The sequence below is a fragment of the Carcharodon carcharias genome, chromosome 1 (assembly GCF_017639515.1).
Source record: "Carcharodon carcharias isolate sCarCar2 chromosome 1, sCarCar2.pri, whole genome shotgun sequence".
Lineage (NCBI taxonomy): Eukaryota > Metazoa > Chordata > Chondrichthyes > Lamniformes > Lamnidae > Carcharodon > Carcharodon carcharias.
In genome coordinates, this window is record NC_054467.1 from 115,523,940 (window position 1) to 115,537,064 (window position 13,125).

General features: G+C 44.4%; 1 protein-coding gene across 2 annotated transcripts in view; it reads left to right on the forward strand.

Annotated features, from left to right (window-relative positions):
* The first annotated feature begins 304 nt into the window (after window positions 1-304).
* The window catches only part of LOC121284814, a 142,364-nt gene continuing 129,543 nt past the window's right edge, over window positions 305-13,125 (forward strand). The window contains exon 1 of one of the 2 annotated variants that reach the window (XM_041200540.1): window positions 305-910. In XM_041200540.1, the coding sequence (XP_041056474.1) occupies window positions 466-910 (445 nt within the window). In that variant the 5' untranslated portion in view covers window positions 305-465. The remainder of the gene's footprint in view (window positions 911-13,125) is intronic. The other variant, XM_041200551.1, reaches the window with a different exon arrangement.

A 13,125-nucleotide genomic window follows, 5' to 3' on the forward strand; every position in this document is an offset into this window, starting at 1 on the left:
CTACTTCTCCCTCATTTTAATTACTCCACCGTTGGCATCCCCTTAGGTGTTTGGGCTTTAAGCTCTAGAATTCCCTTCACCTCTCTGCCAAATTACTCACCCTTTACAGCACTTTGCATATTTGCCTTAACACGTCCTTTTACAGATTGCAAAATTTTGTTTAACCGGATTGAAAAAAGTGTCCCGGATGTTTAACTGCGTTAAAGAGACGCCTTAAAAATATAAGTTGCTTTTTTGCAGCAAGATGTTGCGCAGATTGTGTATGTATAATCATGTTTTGCATAATTAGTGAACATAGTTTATTTTTTGTGATATAAGAACACTCTTTGTCACTAGGGAAAGAAGGTGTGGGGCAAACCACATCCTGCATGCCAATAACTGAGCTACGAAATAATCTCTTCGTGTCATAGAGGAAGGAAGTGTAAATCCGATATTTCTGAATTATTTCACTGGGCGAAGACGGCGATGGAGGGTTCAGGTTCCGATCCGGATTCACCGCCTGCCAGAAGAGCAAGGCTCTGCGACAACTCCTATTCTAACTTTGAAATGAATTTAAGAAGTGGGACCATATCTTTGAGAATCAGCGATCGCTTCGCTCAGACTGTTGGCGGCATTATCTGCCCGATCGTGATAGCAGGAGCGAGTGTTTGCTTACTGAAACAATTGCACTCCATGAATGGTGTCCTGTCAGAAGTAGCTGAAGCTTTCGGCCTGTTCTTGAGGGCAACAAGACCAGGGAGCATCATCGTTGAGTTTGGGGTCAGAGACCCACCGAGCGAGGACACTTTCAAACAATTTCTCCAAAAACTCAAGACCGAGCTGCAGAAGCTGTTGCCGTCTGCTAACTTCTGGATCGACAGAATTGAAGACCCTGCGAACGCTCGAGCTCCACTGGAGCCGCTGGTCTCAGGTAAGTCAACTTAGATTCTAAAGAGAGGGTGAAACATTCTCATTGATGCAGACTGCTATAGGGCACAGGTCTAGACAAGTGCAGATAAAGAGGGCAAGCGATCTCCCAGTGGTATTGGCAGATCGCAAATCCTCTGGGGACACGTGTTCGGATCCCGCCACGGCAGATGGTGGAAATCTCGAGTTAAACATCTAATGATGACCGTTGACGATTGTTATAAAAACCCATCTGCTTCACTAATGTCCTTTAGGGAAGGAAAACTGCCGATTCAAACTGCTACAAAATCTCAAGAAAAGGAATTAAACCAGACAGATTGACCAAGACACCAGAAACCACAACATCAATCTCAGCCTTGTTAATCCTGCAAAGTCCTCAGGCAGAATTTTGCCCTTGGTGGGTGGGCAGTCCCCACCGGCTCGGCGGCGGACGGACAGCCGACCCCCGCCACCATTTTGAGTGGGCGGGCCAATTAAGGCTCACCCAGAGGCCTACCCGACGGCAAGTGCTATGCGCTTCCTGTGCTGGGGTGGGGAGGGATTCCCCAACTGTCAAGCTCGCTCTTCCACGCATGCGCGCGAAAGAACGCTCTTCTCCCTGAGACTAAGTGCTGTCTCAGGGAGATTAGTGACAGGTTAAAAAACTCTAAAAATAGAAAAATAAAAACATTATTAACATGTCCCCCTCATGTGACAATGTCACACGAGATGGGACATGTTAATAAGAAGCACTGAAACTTTATTAAAATTTTTAAACACGAACATGAAACTTCATCCCGCCAGTGGATGAGGTTTCATGTATTATCAGAAGCCTCAATTGGCCATTAACAGGTTGGCGGGTGAACAGCTGATTTCGCTGTCCGCCCGCCTTCCTAAAAATTTAAATGGACCGGGATGACGTCAGGGGTTCCTCCCGATGTCATCCTGCGTCATTTTCCTGTCGGTGAGTGGGCCCTGTCCCCAAATCGCTGACGGGAAAATTCTGGCATTCCTTACTAACATCTAGGGACTTGTGCCAAAATTGGGAGAGCTGTCTCACAGACTAGTCAAGCAACAACTTGACATAGTCATCCTCACGGAATCATATCTTTTTAAAATGAAGTCTCCCTGCTTTCCGCACTTTTAAAATTGAAAACTCCTTGCTCTCCCCACTCTTTTTAAAAATAAAATGGTGGCAAAGCTGGTGAATCTTGCAGCCTGGCTATCTTTGTCCACAGCAAACCTGATATAACAATGGACCTTCCTGTAAAGGGCATCTGTGACCTCCTTTATGCTTCAATGTGTTGTGGACAGAGAGATGCCGCACAGGTCCCCTGTTGATCCTTGGAAAGAATCAGAGGCCAAGAATTTGAGTGCTACAGTCTCCTTCAAATCCATTGGCAGGGGATACCTTCCAACTCCACATGGCATCAGGTCTTCACGAAGAATGTGGCATATGTGATGTACCATAGCTTGCAGATGTGCACGGCATTGCCTCTCGCTCATTTGTAAATAGGAAACTCTTCTCCGATAAACCGTAGATCTGGCGAGTTGCCAGAGATAATGTCCCAGACAATACCATCACCATCTCTGGTTATGTCCTGTCCCACCAACAGCAGAGGTGGCGGCACAGCGATATACAGCCAGGATGAAGTTGCCCTTGGAGTCCTCAACATCGACTCCGGACCCCATGAAGTCTCATGGCATCAGGTCAAACATGGGCAAGGAAACCTCCTGCTGATTACCACGTACCACCCTCCCTCAGCTGATGAATCAGTGCTCCTCCATGTTGAACACCACTTGGAGGAAGCACTGAGGGTGGCAAGGGCGCAGAATGTACTCTGGGGGCGACCTCAAAGTCCATCACCTAGAGTGGCTCGGTAGCACCACTACTGACCGAGCTGGTCATAGCTGTTAGACTGGGTCTGCAGCAGGTGGTGAGGAAACCAACAGGAGGGAAAAATATATTTGACCTTATCTTCACCAACCTGTCTGCCACAGATGCATCTGTTCATGACAGTATCGGTAGGAGTGACAACCCCACAGTCTTTGTGGAAACGAAGTCCCTCTTTCACATTGAGGATACCCTCCATTGTGTTGTGTGGCACCACCACTGTGCTAAATGGAATAGATTTTGAACAGATCTAGCATCTCAAGACTGAGCATCCATGAGGCGCTGTGGGCCACCAGCAGCAGCAGAATTGTACTTGAACATAACTGTAACTCATGGCCTGCCATATCCCCCACTCTATCATTAATGCCAAGCTGGGGGATCAACCCTGGTTCAATGAAGAGTGCAGGAGGGCATGCCAGGAGCAGCAACAGACATACGTAAAAATGGAGGTGTAAACCTGGTGACGCTACAACACAGGGCTACTTGTATGCCAAACAGCATAAGCAGCAAGTGATAGACAGAGCTAAGCGATCCCACAACCAATGGATCAGGTATAAGCTCTGCAGTCCTGCCACATCCAGCTGTGAATGGTGGTGGACAATTAAACAACTCACTAGAGGAGGAGGTGCCTCAAATATCCCCATTCTCAAAGATGAGGGAGCCCAGAACATCAGTGCAAAAGATAAGGCTGAAACATTTGCAACAATCTTCAGCCAGAAGTGCCAAGTGCATGATCCATCTCGGCCTTCTCCAGAGGTCCGCAGAGATGCCAGTCTTCAGCCACTTTGATTCACTCGATGTGATATCAAGAAACGGCTGAAGGCACTGGATACTGCAAAGGCTATGGGCCCTGACAATATTCCGGCAATAGTATTGAAGACTTGTGCTCCAGAACTTGCTGTGCCCCTAGCCAAGCTGTTCCAGTACAGCTACGACACTGGCATCTATTGAGCTATATAGTAAATTGCCCAAGTATGTCCTGTACACAAAAAGCAGGACAAATGCAGCCCGGCCAATTACCACTGCATCAGTCTACTCTTGATTATCAGTAATGGAAGGGGTCATCAACAGTACTATCAAGTGGCACTTGCTTAGTAATAACCTACTCACTAATGCCCAGTTTGGGTCCTGCCAGGGCCACTCAACTCCTGACCCCATTACAGCCTTGGTTCAAACATGGACAAAAGAGCCGAACTCCAGAGGTGAGGTGAGAGTGACTGCCCTTGACATCAAGGCCACATTTGACCGAGTTCGGCATCAAGGAGCCTTGACAAAACTGGAGTCAATGAGAATCAGGGGGAAAACTCTCCATTGGTGGAGTCATACCTAGCACAAAGGAAGATAGTTGTGGATGTTGGAGGACAGTCATCTCAGCTCCAGTACATCACTGCAGGAGTTCCTCTGGGTAGAGTCCTAGGCCCAGCCATCTTCAGCTGCTTCATCAATGACCTTCCTTCCTTTAAAACTGAAAAGAAGGGAGAGCCCAGGAGAAACTATTAAAGTCCCCAGAACACAAAATAGGACAGAGTGTTTGGAAAGGGCTAGGAATCTAACTTCAAGCACATCAGATAAAGGGACGACAATGAGAAAGGGGACAGGAAATACAAGACTGAAGGTGTTGTATGTGAATGCACGCAGTATACGAAATAAGATAAATAAGCTTGTGGCGCAGATTGAAATTGGCAGGTATGATGTGGCGGGCATCATGGAGACATGGCTGCAAAGGGGATCAGGACTGGGAGCTAAATATCCAAGGATATACATCCTTTCGAAAAGATAGGCAGGTTGGCAGAGGGGGTGGTGTTGCTTTGTTAGTAAGAAATGAAATTAAATCGATAGCAAGAAATAACGTAGGGTCAGATGATGTAGAATCTGTGTGGGTAGAGTTGAGGAACCACAAAGGTAAAAAAAACCATAATGGGAGTTATGTACAGGTCTCCGAACAGTAGTCAGAATGTGGGGCACAAGATACACCAGGAGATAGAAAAGGTGTGTAAGAAAGGCAAGGTTACAGTGATCATGGGGTATTTCTATATACAGGTAGACTGGGAAAATCAGGTTGGTAGTGGATCCCAAGAAAAGGAATTTGTAGAATGGCTACGAGATGGCTTTTTGGAGCAGTTTGTGGTGGAGCCCGCTAGGGAACAGGCAATTCTAGATTTAGTGATGTATAAGAGGCAGATTTAGTAAGGGAGCTTAAGGTGAAGGAACCTTTAGGAGGAAGTGACCATAATATGATAGAATTTACCCTGCAATTTGAGAGGAAAAAGCTGGAATCAGATGTAACAGTATTACAGTTGAATAAAGGCAACTACAGAGACATGAGGGAGGAGCTGGCCAGAATTGACTGGGAGCCTAGCAGGAAAGACAGTAGAACAGCAATGGCAGGAGTTTCTGGGAGTAATTTGGGAGACACAGCAAAATTCATCCCTAGGAAGAAGAAGCATACTAAAAGGAGGACGAGGCAACCATGGCTGACAAGGGAATTCAGGGACAGCATAAAAGCTAAAGAGAAAGCATACAATGCGACGAAGAGCAGTGAGAAACCAGGGGATTGGGAAGCCTACAAAGACCAACAGAGAACAACTAAAAAAGAAATAAGGAGAGAGAAGAGTAAATATGAGGGTAAACTAGCCAGTAATATAAAAGAAGATTGCAAGAGTTTTTTTTAGATAAATAAAGGGTAAGAGAGAGGCAAAAGTCGACATTGGGCTGCTGGAAAATGACACTGGAGAAGTAGTAGTGGGGAACAAAGAAATGGCGGAGGAACTGAATAGGTACTTTGCATCAGTCTTCACAGTGGAAGACACGAGTAACATCCCCAAAGTTCAAGAGAGTCGGGGGGGCAGAGGTGAGTATGGTGGCCATTACCAAGGAGAAGGTGCTAAGAAAACTGAAAGGTCTGAAGGTGGATAAAATACCTGGGCCAGATGGATTACACCCCAGAGTTCTGAAGGAGATAGCTGAAGAGATAGTGGAGGTGTTAGTGGTGATCTTTCAGGAATCACTGGAGTCAGGGAGGGTCCCAGAGGACTGTAAAATCACTAATGTAAACCCCCTGTTTAAGAAGGGAGTGAGGCAAAAGATGGGAAATTACAGGCCAATTAACCTGACCTCGGTCGTTGGTAAGATTTTAGAGTCCATTATTAAGGATGAGATTTCACAATACTTGGAAGTGCATGGTAAAATCGGGCAAAGTCAGCATAGTTTCATCAAGGGGAGGTCATGCCTGACAAATCTGTTAGAATTCTTTGAGGAGTTAACGAATAGGTTAGACAAAGGAGAGCCAATGGATGTTATCTACTTGGACTTCCAGAAGGCCTTTGACAAGGTGCCGCACAGGAGGCTGCTCAGTAAGATAAGGGCCCATGGTGTTAGAGGCAAGGTACTAGCATGGATAGAAGATTGGCTGTCTGGCAGGAGGCAGAGAGTGGGGATAAGGGGGTCCTTCTCAGGGTGGTGGCCGGTGACTAGTGGTGTTCTGCAGGGGTCAGTGTTGGGACCACAACTTTTCACTTTATACATTAATGATCTAGATGAAGGAACTGAGGGCATCCTGGCTAAGTTTGCAGATGATACAAAGATAGGTGGAGGGACAGGTAGTATTGAGGCGGGGAGGCTGCAGAAGGATTTGGACAGGTTAGGAGAATGGGCAAAGAAGGGGCAGATGGAATACAACGTGAGCAAGTGTGAGGTCATGCACTTTGGTAGGAAGAATAGAAATATAGACTATTTTCTAAGTGGGGAAAGAATTCAGAAATCTGGAATGCAAAGGGACTTGGGAGTCCTAGTCCAGGATTCTCTTAAGGTTAACTTGCAGATTGAGTTGGTAGTTAAGAAGGCAAATGCAATGTTGGCATTTATTTCGAGAGAACTAGAATATAAAAGCAGGGATGTGCTGCTGAGGCTCTATAAGGCTCTGGTCAGACCATACTTAGAATATTGTGAGCAATTCTGGGCCCCGTATCTCAGGAAGGATGTTCTGGCCCTGGGGATGGTCCAGAGGAGGTTCATGAGAACGATCCCAAGAATGAAAGGCTTAACGAATGAGGAACGTTTGAGGACTCTGGGTCTATACTCGATGGAGTTTAGAAAGATGAAGGGGGATCTGATTGAAATTTACAGAATACTGAAAGGCCTGGATAGAGTGGATGTGGGGAAGATGTTTCCATTAGTAGGAGAGACTAGGACCCAAGGGCACAGCCTCAGAGTAAAGGGAAGACCTTTTAGACCAGAGATGAGGAGAAACTTCTTTAGCCAGAGAGTGGTGAATCTATGGAATTCATTGCCACAGAAGGCTGTGGAGGCCAGGTCATTGAGTGTATTTAAGACCAAGATAGATAGGTTCTTGATTGGTAAGGGGATCAAAGGTTACGGGGAGAAGGCAGGAGAAAGGGGTTGAGAAACTTATCATTCATGATTGAATAGCAGAGCAGCCGCGATGGGCCGAATGGCCTAATTTCTGCTCCTATGTTTTATGGTCTTACCCTAAGGTCAGAAGTGGGGATGTTTGCTGATGATTGCACAATGTTCAGCGCCATTTGCGACTTCTTAGACACTGAAGCAGCCCATATCCATATCCAGCAAGGCCTGGACATTACCCACACTTGGGCAGACAAGTGGCAAGTAACATCCGCATACACAAGTGCCAGGCAATGACCATCTCCAACGAGAGAGTCTAACCATCGCCCCCTGAAGTTCAATGACATTAACATCACTGTATCCCCCCATTATCAACATCCTGGGGGTTACCATTGACCAGAAATTGAACTGGAGTAGCCATATAAATACTGTGGCTACAAGAGCAAGTCAGAGGCTAGGAATCCTGCGATGGATAACTCACCTCCTGACTCCTCAAAGCCTGTCCACCATCTACAAGGCACAAGTCAGGAGTGTGATGGAATATTCCCCACTTGCCTGGATGAGCGCATCGCCAACAACACTCAAGAAGCTTGACACCATCCAGGACAAAGCAGCCCACTTGATGGGCACCACATCCACAAACATTCACTCCCTCCACCACCGATGCACAGTAGCAACAGTGTGTACCCGTCTACAAAATGCACTGCAGGAATTCACCAAGACTCCTTCGGGAGCACCTTCCAAACCCATGATCACTACCATCCAGAAGGTCAAGGGAGCAGGTAGATGGGAATACCAACACCTGGAAGTTCCTCTCTAAGCCAGTCACCATCCTGACTTAGAAATATATTGCTGTTCCTTCTCTGTCGCTGGGTCAATGGTTTGACATGTGTAGATTAAAATAAAGGGAAATAAAAACTTTTAAAACATGTCCCCTCATGTGACACTGTCACATGAGTTGGGATATGTGAAAGAATTATTTTTAAAGTTTTTATTGACTTTTAAAACACTTCATGAAACCTCACTCCACCCGTGGACGAGGTTTCATGATGAACATGAAGGCTGGCTGGGCTCTTTGCCTGCCCACTAACTTTAAGGTTGGACGGGCAGCTCAGCTAATTGAATTAATTGCTATTTAAATGGCCTTAATAGGCCTTTGACAGTTTGGCGGCACACAGCTTACTTGCTGGCATGCCCACCAAACTGAAAATCTAAATGATGCGTGGTGACATCGGGATGCCTGCCCGACGTCACCACGCGTCATTTTACATGTCGGTGAGCAGGCCCCGTCCCCGCACGCCCACTGGAGAATTCTGCCCGTAATCAGTCTGTCTTTTGTCTTTGTCACAGATGTTTAGATCCAAGCTGATTTAAAATGGATGCTTGATTGCCAGTGGCTCAGCTAACTCTTACCTCACCTTTTTGCATTCATACTGTAAAGGAATATTTAACTCTCATAAGGATTACTTAAAACCTTTTTTTAACCAAGAACGGAGCTGGGCTGGATAGACTAGAACCAAAGGTTGGCAGGAAAAACAGTAGCTGAACAGTGGGCTACCTTCAAAGAAGAGTTGGTTTGGGCACAGTCAAGATATGTTCTCTCAAAAGGGAAAGATAGGACAAACAAATCCAGAACTCCCTGGATGACAAAGGAGATAGAAATTAAGTTAAAGAAGAAAAAGTGTGCTTACAGAGGCAGCTCTGTGCCTTCAAGGAGCTATCTGTTTGCGCTCCCCCTCGCAAGCGCACACTTCAGTGCTTGTACTCCTCCCACCCCCACCCCAGCAGCGCTGAGGCTCTTAGCACACCAATTAACGGCCAGCCAGCGTGAAATCGCGTTCGGAGCTCGATTGTGGGCGGCAGTCAGTTTCGCAGCCATTCCTGGGCCCGCCTGCTGTGCTTGCCCAACGAGGGGAAAATCCTGCCTCAGGTTCCAAATAGCAGTATCTGAAATTAAAAACTAAATTCCTTCTGTCCGTTTGAGAACTGTGACAGAACCAAAATCCTCAAATCCTAAACTTTGCAAGAAGTTTTAACCCAAGATCAATCCAACTCAGAAACAATTATAGTTATTCCAAACATTTCAAATAAAGTACTTTTAATCCAAATCATAAAGTCACAAATTCATGCACACAAAAATCATGCGCCCAAAAAAATAAACCCATACACATGCACTTATAGAAAAGAGTAACACGTGCAATTAAAGGAGGGGAAACATAGAGTCATAGAGGTCTACAGCACAGAGAAAGGCCTTTCAGCCCATTGAGTCTGTGCCAGTCAAACAAGTACCTAACTATTCTAATCCCATTTTCCAGCACTAGGCTCATAGCCTGGTATGCCATGGCATCGCAAGGAAACAGAACTAAACCAATTATGTCAACCACCCCAATTCTTCTGCCTTCAGCTGTCTTTCAACAACTGTAATTAGAAAATAAACTCTCACAGAATAGACAAACTCCAAGAGGTTATGCAGCAGCTTTTGACAGTCATTCTAATCACTCAAATTCTCATTTTTATCATGACTTCTTTAGTATCTGCTATAATTTACACACATTTGATACAACTTCACTCAGAGATGCTTCACACACATTCACATTTACCATTCAATAACTTCCAAGCACACAGAGACCAAACACCAACACAGACTTACACATACACACAAAAATGTTTTCCTTCTTTTGTCCTTTCAATAGCATTCTACACTACTGTGGTACCCCCAGTGTAATTTCTACTAACCTTTCCCTGACTGCTGTCTGAATTTGTTTTTGCCACGGACTCTTTTATTGGTCTGGTCTTGTTTCCGGACTCACTAGCCGATTTCCAAATAAGAATTGATTATGATCATAATTGCTTTATCCTTCCTATCTTTCTTTTGGCTATTCCACCATGCTCTTTGTGCTTCTGGTGGGTCATTAAATTTCCATCCATCTTTTGTCATCGTCCTGATAAAATTCTCATATTTATCTGCTATAAACCCGGTAAGAGACCCCACTGGTCCCAAATCCAGGCCAATTCTGCATTATTGGTCATTCTGTCAGATCATGGCCTGCCTGAGTGCAATTGACCTACAGGATGCACTTTAAGTCCCCTGCGCAGCTCAACCTCTTGTGACCTCTGCTTTGTGGCCTCTCTTGGCTTTACATTAATGAGTATTCATGGCATGCAAATGTATTACAAGTACGAACCTCCATTGGCGTTTCTAAACTAAACTAAATGGGGTGGTGGTGATGGGGGGGCCGGGGGGGGGGGTCGGTGGCGGTGGGGGGAGGGTGGAAGAGTTCTGAAGAGGGGATACATAGGTTTACAAAGCAAAAGGATATGGCTGCATTGCAGGGCAGCTATTTAGGTAATGTTACCCAGAGTGGGACAGGAAGGGACAGAGTATACAAGCATAGAAAAATAGCGGCAAATAGGGTCAAGGGGGGAAAAATGGTAAAAAGGCAAAATTAAAGGCTCTTTACCTAAATGCATGTAGTATTCGGAACAAAATAAATGAATTAATGGCACAAAAAGAGGTTAATGGGTATGATCTTACAGCCACCCATGGAGACATAATTACAAGGAGATCAAAGCTGGGAACTAAATATTCAGGGGTATGTGACTTTTTGAAATGACATGCAAGAAGGAAAGGGTGGTGGGGTAGCTTTGTTAGTACAAGATGGAATAGGTACAATAGCAAGAAATGATCTTGGATCGGAAGATGTAGAATCCATATGGGAGGAGGTAAGAAATAACAAGGGGAAGAAGACACTTGTGGGAGTAGTCTATAGGCCCCCTAACAGTAGCCATACTGTAGGACCGAGAATAAATCAGGAGATAATGAGGGAATATAAAAAAGGCAGTACATTAATCATGGGTGACTTTAGTCATCATGTAAATTGGGAAAATCAAATTGGCAGATGTAGGCACGAGGAAGAATCCATAGAATGTATTCAGGACAGATTCCTAGAACAATATGTTGTGGATCCAACCAGGGATCAGGCTATTTTGGATCTGGTCATGTGTAATGAGGCAGGTTTAATAAATGATCTCAAAGTAAAAGATCCCCTAGGAAATAGTGACCATAACATGGTAGAATTTAGCATTTTGTTCAAGAGTGAGAAACCTGGGTCGGAAACAACTATCCCTAACTTAAATAAGGGTAATTACAAAGGAATGAGGGCAGAGTTGGCTGAGGTGGACTGGGAAAGGAGTTTAACAGATAAGATGGCATATGAACAATGGCAGACATTAAAGAAAATAGTTCATGACTCATAACAAAAATATGTCCCAGTGAGGAAGAAGGATTCTAGGAAGGGGGATAAACCAACCATGGTTAACCAATGAAGTTAAGGATAGTATCAAATTGAAAGAATAAACATACAATGTGGCAAAGATTAGTGGTAAGCCAGAAGATTGGGAAAGCTTTAAAAACCAACAAAAGATGACCAAAAAAGAAATAAAGAGGGAGAAAATAAACTTTGAGGGAAAACTATCAAGTAATATAAAAATAGACAGTACAAGCTTCTTTAAATATATAAAAAGGAAGAGAGAGGCCTGGGGAAATAAAAATGGGGAACCAGGAAATGGCAGAGGAGTTGAATAAATACTTTGCATTAGTCTTCATGGTAGAAGACACTAATAACATTCCAAAAATACTAAATAATCAGGGGGCAAAAGAGGGGGAGGAAATAAATGCCATAACTATCACTGGAGAAAAAGTACTAGGGAAACTAATGGGGTTAAAAGCCGGTACATCCCCTGGACCTGATGGGTTGCGTCCTAGGATATTAAAGGAAGTAGCTACAGAGATAGTGGATGCACTGGTAGTAATCTTCCAAGAATCCTTAGATTCTGGAAAAGTCCCAGAGGATTGGAAAACTGCCAATGTAATGCCCTCATTCAAAAAGGGCGGGAGACAAAACATAAGTAACTATAGGCCAGTTAGCTCAACATTTGTCATTGGGAAAATGTTCGAGTCTGGTATATAGAATGTAATAGCAGAGCATTTAGAAATGCATAATATAATCAAGCAAAGTCAGCATGGCTTCATGAAAGGGAAATCATGCCTGACAAATTTATTAGCATTCTTTGAAGAGGTAAAAAGTAGGATAGATAAAGGGAGACCAGTAGATGTAATATATTTGGATTTCCAAAAGGCGTTCGATAAGGTACCACACATAAGGCTACTTAATAAGATAAGAGCCCATAGTGTTGGGGGTGGTATATTAGCATGGATTGGTTAACTAATAGAAGGCAGAGAGTTGGGATAAGGGGGCATTTTCAGGATTGCAACTTGTATCTTGTGGAGTGCTGCAGGGATCAATGCAGGGGCCACAATTATATACAATATATTTAATGACTTGGATGAGGGAAATGAATGTTCTCTCGCCAAGTTTGCGGATGACACAAAAATAGGTAGAAAGTGGTGAGGATGACACAAAGAGTCTACCAAGCGATATAGACAGGGTAAGTAAGTGGGCAAAAACTTGGCAGATGGAATACAATGTGGGAAAATGTGAGGATATGCACTGTGGCAGGAAGAGTAGAGGAGCTGAATATTATTTAAATGGAAAAGACTGCAGAAAGCTGCAACACAGAGGGATTTGGAAGTCCTTGTGCAGGAATCACAAAAATCCAGCATAGAAGGACAACAGGTACTAGGGAAGGCAAACGGAATGTTGGCCTTTATTTCAAAGGGAATGGAGTATTAAAATAGGGAAATCTTGCTAAACCTGTACAAAGCACTAGTTAGACCACACCTAGAAGACTGTGAACAGTTTTGGTCCCCATATCTAAGGAGATATATACTTGAATTGGAGGCAGTCCAGAGAAGGCTCCCTAGGTTGATTCTGGGTATGGAGGGATTTTCTTATGAGGAAAGGTTGAGTAGGTTGGGCCTGCACTCAGTGGAGTCTAGAAAAATGAGATGTGACCTTATTGAAACTTATAAGGTTCTTAACAGGGTTTGACAGGGTAGACGCTGAGAGATTGTTGCTCCTTGT